Genomic DNA, 14,322 nt, shown 5'->3' with positions numbered 1-14,322 from the left:
ACAGAGTTATAAAAACTGTATAGATGTTTTTAAAAAACAAACAAAGTGAATTGAGCTCTTTCGTGTATTTTTAATGTCAAAAACAAAATGATGTCAATGTCAGTCGGCTATGTAATGCTTAATGTATTACAATTGAACTAAACCCATTAGATTTTAGGAGACTAAATCTACTGTAGAATTAGTCGACTAAAATCTTATGATATTTAGTCGACTAAAACTAAAAACAATTCAGGTGACTAAAATGACTAAATGGCATTTTAGTCAAAAGGCTATGACTAAAACTAAATCAAAATTTGCTGTCAAAATTAACACTGCTCACCAAAGCCTATAAAAGCACATTTTGCAGTTAATTTTAGGCTTTGCTTACATACAGGCTTACTTGGCGTGTAAGTAGCAGTGTAGCCAATCACAGACATATCTGTTGAGCGTGTGAACGCAACGGCCAATCAGAGTTGTTTAAGTTAATCAGAATCCACTCACAACGTGTTTGTTGTGTTCTGCACGTTCGCCAATCCTTTCAGTATAACCAACAAAGTCGGTTACCTCTTGTTTGTGGTGTCCCACAGGGATCTTTTCTTAGACCGGTGTTGTTTTCCCTGTAAATTTCCCTGGCCTCTATTTTTGAAAAAAAATATGGTGTCTCTCTTCATCTATAGGCAGATGATACCCAAATCTACCTTCCCTTATTTTTTACTCTTAAATGAAAATAAATCAGAAATGATTATGTTTGGCCCTAAGGAAAACAGTGTTTTTGATCTCGGTTTTCTCTCCTCGTATAATACACACACACACACAAACACAGAGTGTGCCAGGAATCTGGGCATCCTATTTGACTCCAGTCTAAAATTCGACAAACTGATCACTGCTGTTGTCCAACTTCGCCTTCTCAGTAAAGTTAAGCCCTTTTTATCCAGGGGCAATTTTGAAATCTCAATCCATGCCTTAAACATCTCTGCTTGACTACTGTAACTCGCTGTATTATGGTATCTCTCAGGCCTCTATCTCTCGTCTGCAGCTGGTCCAAAACGCAGCCGCTAGACGGCTCGACAGGAAACGAAAATATGATCATATAACGCCTATTTTAAAGGGGTGGTAAACCACGATTTCACTATTCCAACTTTAGCTAACGTGTAATGTTGCTGCTTGAGCATAAACAACATCTGCAAAGTTACAACGTTCAAAGTTTAAAGCAAAGGGAGATATTTGCTTTTAAGGAAATCAGTTTCTAAGAACTACAGCAAACGGCCAGTAGGCGACTACACACATTCCTCCAGGGTTGGTGACATCACCAGGCTCAATATTTACATAAACCCCTCCTCCGAGAATATTAAATAAGGGGGGGTGAGGCCATTTTGTACCGCGGCGCTGTTGTGGTATAGTAGGCTGGAGTGTTGTTGCCGCGATGCAGAGGAAACGCTGTTATTTTCATCCGGATTGCAGGTCTGGGGTACTTGCTCTGTTCAGCCTTCATAGGGACGGGGGTGCGTTGCAGAGCGTTTAACATAAAACATGTTATATGCACGTGTGTTTGAGTCAGCGGGGAATCAGGCGCGCGCGGGGCTCCCGCAGAACATCTAACAGAGGAAAACATCCACCGTCTTCGCGATTTCAATGCCGGATGTGCACAACGTCAGCTGCGTGAAAAAAACACTGCCGGTGCGTGGATGCACGACGCGCGCGCTGCACATTTCACGGAGGACAACACAAACTTCCACAAACTTTGCGAGTTCAATGCAGGATATGCACAACGGCTTGTCCTGAAAGCTGGATTTACAAACAGAAGCTGTTCACGGGCCACAACCTGTAAGTCTGATTTATTTTTCATCGATGTGTTTTCCTGTAATAGGTTGTAGCAAGGAAGTAAACAGATGACAGCGCTGTTCTGCAAACCAGTCTGTTAAATGTTCATTCATACTTAACGTTATCCGACGAACACCTATCGTTACAAACACTAACGTTAAAATCTCAACAGCGAACTTGGCATTAGTGTAAATGATTCTTTGATTAGAGCTTTTATGTATTGTTTATCTACAGGCTTGCTAAACATGCTTCTGTGTGTGATTTGGCTAACTTACTAGTTAGAGCCAGTGCTTAGTGTTCGTTTTGGGTTAGTTCTTGCGACAGATATTTGGCTATAATCGTTCTAAAAATACAAAAGTTAAAGTGCCATTCAGTAGCGATTATAGATCCGCAGTCTTTACTCTTGAGGACTGAACAGGTTCTGCTCGATCATCTTCACTCAAATGTTCTGGGTCTGATTCGGGCTCATATGGTTTTATTGACGCCGTTGTTTCTAATACTGACCAAAGCACAGCCTCCGGTAAGGGGCGTGACATTTCCGACAAACGTGCACTAGGCGGTTAGCGAATCACAACACACTGGGCCAGCTAACCAATCAGAGCCCATCGCGTATTTTTGAGGGACTGGCTTCATACAACCCGGAAAGCATCAGACCGTTTTACAAGGAGGGACAGAGCAGTGTAGAATAGGTCAAATATATGAAAAATAAGGCACTTTTTTTTAAAACGAAGCATGAACACATGTTACAGTGCACCCCACAAACACAGTCAAGCCTTCAAAAGAATGTGCTTTACCAGCCCTTTAATATCTTTGCACTGGCTCCAATATAGGATTGATTTTTTAAAATCGTGTTATTTGTCTATGAAGCCCTCAATGACCTGGCACCTCGATATCTAACTGATCTATTGCTTCCGTATGCCCCTTCTAGAAATGAGATCTCGCGACCTTGGTCTACTGACCCAGAGTTAAACTTAAAAATCGAGAGTTTTCGCGCAGTTTTTGTGTACCTGGCGTTGTGACCGCTTCAGTGATTTGTAACGGCAGCGATCTTTGAAGTTTCGGGATTGACAACCACGATTGAATCTGATAACCATCGCAATGGACAGAACAAAACATTCTGATACTGTATATGTCAAATGATCTGTGCATTAAGTGTAAATGCAAAATAATAGACCTGCCACTCTTTCTTTGTAATGTGTGATGTGTTGCTTTGTTTTTAAATCAGTCGCTCAGAGACTTTTTCCATATAAATTAAAGGCTTTTATTTTTACTACTGCTTTCCTTTCCTGTGGTGGGATCATGGTACAGTGATTGTATTACAGATGAATGATCATCATATTGTTATTTACATGGTACTCTAAGGTGCTTAATAAGGGATTATTACCATGGCACATGTCCAAATATCTGCGATGGCCCAAAAATAATTTATTAAGGTTCTAATTTGCAGTAATGGATGGACATTGTTTAAAGGGGTGCTATTATGCCCCTTTTTTACAAGGGATAAAATAAATCTCTGATGTCCCCAAAGTGTGTATGTGAAGTTTTAGCTCAAAATACCCCACAGATCATTTTTATAGCATGTGAAATTGTCACTTTTTGAAGGTGAGCAAAAACGCTGAATATTTAGTCCCTTTAAATGCAAATGAGCTTCTGCTCCGTGCTGTTAGCAGCTCTGATTACCTCACACAGACACAAACTGAACATATCAGAAACTGTTCAGCCTTTTATGTTCAAACCGGAGTCGGACGATGATGGAGAGACTCAAGAAGAATTGACAACATGTAGAATGAGACAATACGTTTGTGAAGGGTTAGTTGATGAATTTATGAAGCTGATGTGGAGTTAACTATCTTCAAGTCATCAATTAGCATATTCTGTCATGATAATCTATAACTCGCTCATGTGGGAACTGTTGTAAGACACACAGAGCAGAGAATATCTGCTGCATGAAGAGAGAGCAGGCGTAGTTTAGTTTAATTACGGTTATGACTTATGTTGTGATTTTGCTTTTATGACATGCTATTGTGTTTGTGTTCGTACTGTATTGCAACAAAAGACGGATGCGACAGCTTGAGCGACTCCCAAATGTGCTCGACTACAACAACTCTTCCTCTTCTCAACATGGCCTTTGTTGTGTGTTCCCGGGGGCGGGGTTTATGTAGATTTGAGGGTTAGGGATGTCACTAAAATGCGAAGAAGCTTGTTGTAGTCTCTACCAGCCGTTTGTTGTAGTCCTTAAAAAGCCATTTCTGTAAAAGAAAATATCTCCCTTTGCTCTGAACTTTGAGCTCTGTGACTTTGCAGATGTTGTTTATGCTCAAACGGCAACATTACACACTAACTAAAGTAAAAAAAAAGTCAAATCATAATCAACCACTCCTTTAATGTAATTTAGTAGTTGCCAACTCGTTATGTGGCATATAATGAAATCATATATATATAATCAAAATTTTCCAATATTTTCTATAAGAGAAAAGTGACAGCAATAAAAACCATGGCACCGTTTCTAAAGCCCTAAGCATACTTAGTTTGTTTTAATTAAACCAGTAGCTATTCAGAGTTTACTCCATTTGATGGCGAGCGCAAACCATCATGTTTGTCCAATGTCTACGCTAGTTTTCTCCATAGTAGACTATAAAAAAATATGGGCGTAGTAGTGTCCCTGGCGTCACCAACAGGATTCTGAAGAGCAGTTTTAAAGCATAAAGTCGGCCGTTGCCATCTTAGCATCGCGTCATCGCGTGTCACTCCCAGATAACTGAAAATGAGCAAAGAGGCGGGACGTGGGCGGAGCTGAGGTGATGACTAATGGACAGGACAGCAGACAAACGGCTATCCACCTGTCATTCAAAGTGGCCACGCCCTTAATTATGCAGAACTTTAAGGCTTTATATAATGTCAACGAATGAGTTATAAAAAAACTCACCCTCTCACAGTCGTCATGAAGGGCAAAATTAGCCGTACAGACCAAAACCACAATTTGTCCCAGATGGTAAACGTGTTAATTTTGACCGCAAATTTTGACTTATTTTTAGCCATTGTCTTTTGACTAAAATGCCATTTAAACATATTTTAGTCACCTGAATTGTTTTTAGTTTTAGTCTAGTTTTAGTCGACTAAATATCATAAGATTTTAGTCAACTAAATCTACAGTAGATTTAGTCTCCTAAAATCTAATGGGTTTAGTTAAATTGTAATACATTAAGCCTTACATAACCGACTGTCACTTGAACCGACATTTTGTTTTTGACATTAAAAACACACGAAAGAGCTCAATTCACTTTTTGTTTTTTTAAAAACATCTATATCGTTTTTATAACTGTATTTCTGTTTTAGTTAGTAGGCCATTTCAGGTTAAGCTAAAGCTTCAAATAAATTTATTTTTTTAATTTCAGTTAACATTTAATTTCAAGTAATGAAGATTTTTTTAATGTTTTTAGTGAACTATTATAACCCTGATACTTTATTGAATGTGTGTCAAATACTGGTCTTTCCTCCTGACTATGAATTAAATGGGAATGAAATTAAATACAGTTTATTGTGTAAGCAAAAACGAATATATAATGCGTGACTTTTAATAATAAACAAGCTCGAAATACACATTGACTCTTATTTTGAAATATTTACTATTGCAGTTGCAGGAGCGCATTCAAGTTCAGGAGATAAAATATGCATTGTTACAACCGTCTAAAACACATTACTATATAAACATCATAAAGTAAACATTGTCATTATTCATCAGCATTAGTGCATAAACAATTGCCTGGCATAAATGTGTGTTATTCATTGATTGTGAGCCGCTCTGGAGCGCTGGATTGGAGTGTGTGAGCTGTGTTTTCCAGCGGTTAGATCAGCTCAGATCAAATGTGCGCATCTGTTACACACGACATCAGTTCTGACTGGATCTCTTCCCTAATCGTCCCTCCCTAACATTTGTGTCTCGTTTTTATTCGTTGACGAAAATGAAAGTAAGTTTTCGTTATAGTTTTTATTTAGTTATCGTCTCGTTTTCGTCAGTGAAAAAAAGTCGTTGACGAAAATTATGACACAAATTATTCGTCAACGAAATTAACACTGATGTAAACGTGTTCTTCTGCTGGAAAGTTGGGCATTTTAACATGGGGCTCAATGAGATTCTGCTCCTTCTGGAGTCTGTCCCTATTGGCAGAGGTGTCAAAAGTATTCGCATTCATTACTCAGGTAGAAGTATAGATACTGGGGTTTAAAAAGACTTTTGTAGAAGTTGAAGTATCAACTCAAGCTTTTTACTCAAGTAAAAGTGTAAAAGTACTGGTTTTAAAACTACTTAAAGTATAAAAGTAAAAGTAATTTAAGGGGGAAAAATGCCATTAAAGAGATACTTCACCCAAAAATGAAAATTCTGTCATCATTTACTCTCCCTCAAGTTGTTCCAAAGCTGTATGAGTTTCTTTGTTCTGAAGATATTTTGAAGAATGTTTGTAACCAAGCAGATTATATGCAACCATTGACTGCCATAGTATTTTCCCCTACTATGGCAGTCAATGGTTGCTCTATCTTCTTGGTTACAAACATTCTTCAAAATATCTTCAGAACAAAGAAACTCATATATCTCAATGATGACAGAATTTTCATTTTTGGGTGAAGTATCCCTTTAAAGACAAAAGATTAGGCCGCGCCACAGTGCATACCCCACCTCCTCAAAAAAAAACATTTTTCTAAAGGCCATAATGACTATAATGTTGTATTAAAAAGTTAATGTTGAAAATGTTTAGATGCACTTGACTACGCGTTTCAGCCGCATATATTCCCATTGAAAATTAACGCATTTTAGGACAATGCAAATACATTAAAGAACCATATGTGTACTACTGAGCATTAACGTGTTTCATGGAGCGGAAGATTTGATGACTAGTTTCCTATAAATATTGTAAAGGTGCAAAAAGTCAAAATTCAGAGGCATGTTATCAATAACCATTTTTTTAATGTGTGATCAGTGTGGCCAGATTGGGTCGATGATTTCCAGCCCAAAAACCTCACCAAATGTACATTTATATTCAAAAAATGGTTATTGATAACATGCCTGGTTATTGATAACAATGTTGACTTTTTGCACCTTTACAATACTAGTCACTCCAAGAAAAAAGCCCAGAACTTTAACTGCCAAAATAATGTGATATTATTTTATTGCCATACCAATCAAGGTTGATAAGTAAGTTACCATTTTATCTCCTTAAAACATAACATTAACGATTAAAAAAAATCAATTTCCCAGTAAAACGGATCAAATATGACTATATGTCCAGGTAGAAACTGTCAAAACGGCAATCCCTCAGAAAAACACAATGTCAACAGTAAGAAGCCAATTTACGTGCAAAAAGTGCCCAATATAGAGATTGGAAAAAGCAATGTAAACAGGCATTTCACACGTTAATGCACACACCACTGCCAAAATGCGTAATTCATTGATACTGTACAATAATCCGTCAACAAATAAATAACAACAATGCGCTTACCTTTGTGTTGCACTTTGCTTTGACAAAACTACAGTATGTCTTTCGTGAAGTGCATGCACCTAGCACAGTCAAAATGGATTAATCGTTGATTTAAACCTCTTTCAGCAGCTGTCGGGTTTGCAGATGTCCTGAGTGTGTCTATGACGATGGACCGGAGACACGGTTATATTTATAAAGAGTCTTCGAGTCATAGGTGTTATTCAAGTTTGGGAGTTGAGTCACTCTCCCACTCTTTACTGTAGATACAACTTACTGTATATTTATGCCACTGTCATAGCGATCACTGGAATATACAGCTACGAGTTATCGCGCTAAAAACCCGGCTAAAGTCATGATTGAGCACGTCTGCCTGCTGATCGCTGATTGGCTGAAAGTGCGTGCTTGTCGACAAGAACCCGCCCTATCTGTCAGCATGGTGTGTGATTTGTGCAGGCGTGATTGATCGCCTACAACCCAATAGGGTGTCGGAATGGTTTGTGTTTATTTTCTCATCCAACCACAATCAAATTCACTCTGTCCGGGCGCGATTTATCTGGATAGTTGTTTTTTTTAATGACAAGCCGGAATGAAAACATGCCGAAATGGAATAGGAGTAACGAGGCTATTATTAAAATGTAAGGAGTAGAAAGTACAGATAATTGTACAGTAAAAGTAAAAAGTAGGCTGAAAAATAATTACTCCAGTAAAGTATAGATACTCCAAATTTCTACTTAAGTAAGGTAACGAAGTATTTGTACTTCGTTACTTGACACCTCTGCCTATTGGCCAGTTGATGAACTGCAGTTTAAGTCACTTCCGTATTGGCTTCAAGAGAAACTGCGGGAGGTTGACGCTTGGTTTTCTTCAGAAGTTATGACCGAATGTCTTTGTACTCTTCCAAACTAAAGTTGCGATGGCCGTCTGTTGTTGTTGTTGGTGCAGTCTCCGGTATTTTTCCCGGCCGGGACTACCACATACAAAGTCACACGCACTGTACGCTAACCCTTGCTTACACGTAAAATCCAGTGTATACTTTCATCTTAAGTTGGCAACCTCCTTTTTTTTATACATGTGCGGTCTTGAAGTAAAATAAAAGTAGCATTCCTGTAGCTCAAACAGAGGAGCACGACACTAGCAATGCCAAGGTTGATTCCCATGGGTTTCATGGGTTCGATTCCCAGGGAATGCATGAACTGATAAAATATAAATACCTTAAATGTAATGCAAGCGGCTTTGGATAAAAGCGTCTGCCAAATGCGTAAAATATTTAAATGTGAAATCAGTGGCATCGTTTTCATGTTGTAGTATTTTGCTCGGGTTGCTGATTACATTTGTAGACCAGTGTTAATTTCGTTGACGAATAATTTTCGTCATAAATTTCGTCAACCTTTTTTCACTGACGAAAACGAGACGATAACTAAATAAAAACTAGTGTTGGATGACAAAAACTATGACAAATCAAATGTCATTTTCGTCAACGAATATAAACGAGACACAAATGTTAGGGAGGGACGATTAGGGAAGAGATCCAGTCAGAACTGATGTCCTGTGTAACAGATGCGCACATTTGATCTGAGCTGATCTAACCGCTGGAAAACACGGCTCACACACTCCAATCCAGCGCTCCAGAGCGGCTCACAATCAATGAATAACACACATTTATGCCAGTCAATTGTTTATGAACTAACGCTGATGAATAATGACAATGTTTACTTTACCATGTTTATATAGTAATATGTTTTAGACGGTTGTAACAAAGCATATTTTATCTCCTCATCTGAACTTGAATGATCTCCTGCAACTGCAATAGTAAGGTGCATTTCAAAATAAGAGTCCCGGTGTATTTCGAGCTTGTTTATTATTAAAAGTCACGCATTATATATTCGTTTTTTGTTACACAATAAACTGTATTTAATTTAATTCCCATTTAATTAATAGTCAGGAGGAAAGACCAGTATTTGACACATATTCAATAAAGTATCAGGGTTATAATAGTTCACTAAAACCATTAAAAAAACTTCATTACTTGAAATTAAATTAATGTTAACTGAAATAAAATAAAAAAACACTTATTTGAAGCTTTAGCTTAACCTGATATGGCCTACTAACTAAAACAGAAATACAGAGTTATAAAAACTATATAGATATTTTTAAAAAACAAACAAAAAAAGTGAATTGAGCTCTGTTTCGTGTATTTTTAATGTCAAAAACAATATGATGTCAAAATGTCAGTTCAAGTGACAGTCGGTTATGTAAGGCTTAAATGCTTAATGTATTACAATTTAACTAAATTCATTAGATTTTAGGAGACTAAATCTACTGTAGAATTAGTCGACTAAAATCTTATGATATTTAGTCGACTAAAACTAAAAACAATTCAGGTGACTAAAATATGACTAAAACTAAATGGCATTTTAGTCAAAAGACTATGAGTAAAACTAAATCAAAATTTGCTGTCAAAATTAACACTGATTGTAGACTTCTAAAGCTAGAGTTGCTTTCTGAAGTCACTCAGTCCTCTGGTCACACATGTAATCTACACACTGTTGTATTTCAAATAGCCGGCATGTTTGTGAAGGTAATGTGGTTCTTTTTTTTTTTTGCAGTAAGTGGCCTGAAATAGCTTCTCTTTCTTTGCATTAGGTACATTAGGAAAAGTCAGGGCTTAAAACTAAAGGAAAAAAACTCAATTGGTTCACTCCAAGCAAGGGTAAATAAACTGGTTCTTTGAATAAGAACAGAGTTTCTTTATTCAAAACATGATGTGTGTAAAGGCTGATGTTTTATGTATTCGAGGAGCCGAGAAGTCTGGTATTTGCTGTCATGGCCAACGCAGCCTGTGCGTAACACTGCGTCTTTTATGACAAGCTTTTTGCCAAATATATTAAGACAGTAAAAACTGAGCGCCAACATAGTTACAATAACCTTTGTGACCTGTAAGTTGATGAAAACGTACCACGTCAGACTCAGATGTGACCGTTCCAATGACGGGCAAAACATAAATCTCCGGCATTCACTGGTGAAAACCCTTGTAACTCCAATTGAGCTTGATTAAAAAAAAAAAAAAAAAAAGTGTTAATGTAACACACGCAAGTGTCTGACCAAACAAAAAAAACAACAATACTTACTTTGACAACAAGGTTTTTAATCATTTAAATATGTAAATATATCTTTAAATTTCCTGAATAGTAGAAGTTTTACACTAACCTGTTTCAAAACACTGGATTTAAAGGGATAGTTCACCCAAAAATGTAAATTCTGTCAACCAAGCTGATATCTGCAGCCATTGACTACCATTGTATCACCCCCCCAACAAATAAATGCAGCTTTCAGAAGCAAAAAAAAATTAAATGCTACAGACCCCGACATTTGAATGGTAGTGTATGTACTGAGCTCTTGCCAACCCAAAGATTCACACCTGTAGTAAAAGATAAATTGTTCAAAATGGTTTGGTTTCTTTCCGGTGAAAGACAAAAACACGTCTGACTAAATGTCAGTGCATTTTAACACTTGTGGTGAATGTGTAAAATACATCAGAAAAGACTTGTTTGATTGACTGAAGGCTGTCTCTTGTGTCCCTTTCAGTTGATATTCGGGAAATTAAGGAGATCCGGACGGGGCAGAAGTCCCGGGACTTTGAGCGGTATGTGGAGGACTCGGCTGCACGGTCGGACCAGGCCCACTGCTTCGTCATCCTTTACGGGACGGAGTTTCGGCTCAAAGCACTCAGCCTGGCAGGTAACCGACCAGATAAATCTGCTGGCAGAAATATTAGAGTGCAGTACACACACACACACACACACACACACTCATGCTCTGTCCTCTGTCTGTGTCCCGCAGCAACCTCAGATGAGGAGATGGTCATGTGGGTGAAGGGTTTGACCTGGCTGGTGTCAGATACTTTACGCTCCCCCACACCCCTGCAGATAGAAAGGTGACCTTTGACCTATGTGCTCCTCTCCCTCTAGATATTGACTGATGGTGACCATTAAGCTCTGGGTTCACATGTCAAGTGTAACAGTGCCTAAAATCAGCTCGGCCTGTATTCATAGCTTTCACCAACCTGGAGGACAAAACGAGGCTTTCCGTTCAGTGTACTTCAAATAAGTAATTCAAATAATCACAGAAGTATTGGGATAAATGTTTATAGTTCGCATATAAACACTGATGTCTACGGTAGCAATCAAAATAACCACCTTTTGAAAGTAACTTGGTGCTTCAAATAAATATTGTATCAGTTTCATCATTACACCAGTGGGTGGCTACAAGAGTTTTAAACTCTTAAAAAATGTGTTTGTCATTGAATCATTCGTTCAAGAGATTCTTCAAAAACGCTGATTCATCCAGTAATGAAACAAGTGAAGTCATTGAGTGAGTCATTGAATCATTCATTCAAGATATTTGTTCAAAAACGCTGATTCAACCAATAAGGAAACAAGTGAGGTGTTTATGAGTGAGTCATTGAATCATTCGTTCAAGAGATTCTTCAAAAACACTGATTCATCGAGTAATGAAACGAGTGAAGTATTCATGAGTGAATCATTGAATCATTCATTCAAGAGATTCTTCAAAAACGTTGATTCATCGAGTAATGAAACAAGTGAAGTATTAATGAGTGAATCATTGAATCATTCATTCAAGAGATTCTTCAAAAACGCTGATTCATCCAGTAATGAAACAAGTGAAGTATTTATGAGTGAATCATTGAATCATTCATTCAAGAGATTCTTCAAAAACGCTGATTCATCAAGTAATGAAACGAGTGAAGTATTTATGAGTGAATCATTGAATCATTCATTCAAGAGATTCTTCAAAAACGCTGATTCATCCAGTAATGAAACAAGTGAAGTATTAATGAGTGAATCATTGAATCATTCATTCAAGAGATTCTTCAAAAACGCTGATTCATCCAGTAATTGAAACGAGTGAAGTATTTAGTCATTGAAACCAATTTTTAAAAAATATATTAATTGAAATGAATTAAATATTTTTTTATTACACCGGAGCGATTAACATTTTAACAGAACCTCTAGTGAAGTTATTTTGTTTAGATGTCTGTTCAGAATCGTGGGAGAATCGCAATGTTTATTTAATATCAATGCTTCAGTACATTTAAGGCAGTTTTTCACGTTAAGCATTTTTCTTTTGTTGAACTCAGGTGGCTGAGGAAACAGTTTTACGCAGTGGATCGCAACAGGGAAGACAGGTATGTTACATGTTTGTGTAATGGAGCGCACCGGCTCTCTGTAGAGCAACCGCTCATGTTGAGCAACTCTTACGTAGATGGATAGATAATGTGCGTAGCGAGTCTTTTAATCTCATCTTTCTTTTCGATATATCTGTGTTATGATATATGCTTCAAGGGGAATATGGCTGACTCAGAGGTACCAGGCCTTATCAACATATGCACACACACACACACACACACACACACACACACACACACACACACACACACACACACACACACACACACACACACACACACACACACTCTCCTGTTGGGTAAATAGAGCTCAGAGACGGCACATCCTGCAACAGGAAACAAAGCTCAGAACATGAGTGTGTGTGTGTGTGTGTGAAGGTAAATACACCGAGAGCGGGTGAAAAACACACAAGCTGTGTGAGGTGTTGTATTCAGATGAAATGGTGGTTGTGTGGAGATGAGAAACATGACATTTTCAGCTTGTCAGCGTATGTGACTAAATCAAATAAGTGACGTACACTGTTGAAATTAATAATCTTTTCCAGTCACAATGGAAAGCTGCCTCTTCACATATACATGCTAACCATGTCCGTATATACACTTGAATATAAAGTAATAATTATGATTTGAGCCTGCATTTATTTGATCAAAAATACAGTAGTATTGTGAGCTATTATTGCAGTTTAAGGTAGCAGTTTTCTATGTGAATATGTGTTAAAACATAACGTATTCCTGTGCTCAAAGCTGAATTATCAGCATCATTACTCCAGTCTTCAGTGTCACATGATCCTTCAGAAATCGTTCTGATTCTATTGATGAAAACACTGCTAAAAACGATAAACTCATAAACCTGGCGCTGACGTGACCGCATGAAGCCGTTTCATAACCACATTCCCAAACGTTGTGTGTTGTTTCGCAGGATTTCCTGTAAGGATCTGAAGAGTATGCTGTGTCAAGTCAACTACAGGGTTCCCAATATGAGGTTCTTACGGGAGAAACTTCCGGTAACACACTCGCTTCTGCACACACACACACAATGATTTTTGTCATGCTTTCTCAAGTGTAGAATGAATGATTTGGGTGTTTTTTTTTTTATTGTATATTGCTTATTTATTATACCGTGTGTTTTGATTGGCACACTGTGTTTATACATTTGTAATTACAGGACAAATATATAATATTTCTGCTTTATTATGATGATTATTATTATTAATATTAGTATTGGTTGTGTTTTTTGTTAGGATGGAGAGCTGAGGAATGGAGATGTGTCGTATAGTCATTTCGCCCAGTTGTACCGCAGCCTGATGTTTGATGCACAGAAATCAGTGAGTTACACACTTATTTGTGTGTGTGTGTGTGTTGTTATTTATATGTGTTGCTGGAGCAGGGCGAGAGGTGAACCCCTCCTCAGAGCCACTTAAACCCCATCAGTTTGCCCCGCTTCTCAAATGGCCATCACGTCAATACTCGCCCTTTTAAAAAGCCACAAGATCTATCGGCTAAAAGCCATTAGGCCACACAGCACTGATGACCTCTGCACTCAAAGGGCTGTGTGTGTGTGTGTGTGTGTGTGTGTGTGTGTGTGTGTGTGTGTGTGTGTGTGTGTGTGTGTGTGTGTGTGTGTGTGTGTGTGTGTGTGTGTGTGTGTGTGTGTGTGTGTGTGTGTGTGTGTGTGTGTGTGTGTGTGTGTGTGTGTGTGTGTGTGTGTGTGTGTGTGTGTGTGTGTGTGTGTGTGTGTGTGTGTGTGTGTGTGTGTGTGTGTGTGTGTGTGTGTGTGTGTGTGTGTGTGTGTGTGTGTGTGTGTAGATTGAATCACTTGTGTGGGTGTTTGATATCTCTATC

General features: G+C 38.0%; 1 protein-coding gene across 4 annotated transcripts in view; it reads left to right on the top strand.

The window, feature by feature from the left end:
- plcg1 (phospholipase C, gamma 1) overlaps positions 1-14,322 on the top strand; it is an 87,779-nt gene that overhangs the window by 18,542 nt on the left and 54,915 nt on the right. For all 4 annotated transcript variants that reach the window (XM_079802762.1, XM_079802765.1, XM_079802763.1 and 1 more), the window contains exons 3-7: positions 10,860-11,012; positions 11,115-11,208; positions 12,433-12,480; positions 13,400-13,484; positions 13,722-13,805. In XM_079802762.1, coding sequence (XP_079658888.1) covers positions 10,860-11,012; positions 11,115-11,208; positions 12,433-12,480; positions 13,400-13,484; positions 13,722-13,805 — 464 coding nt within the window. The remainder of the gene's footprint in view (positions 1-10,859; positions 11,013-11,114; positions 11,209-12,432; positions 12,481-13,399; positions 13,485-13,721; positions 13,806-14,322) is intronic.

Source organism: Gobio gobio, assembly GCF_949357685.1.
Source record: "Gobio gobio genome assembly, chromosome: 21".
Lineage (NCBI taxonomy): Eukaryota > Metazoa > Chordata > Actinopteri > Cypriniformes > Gobionidae > Gobio > Gobio gobio.
This window is presented reverse-complemented; position numbering and strand designations above follow the sequence as displayed.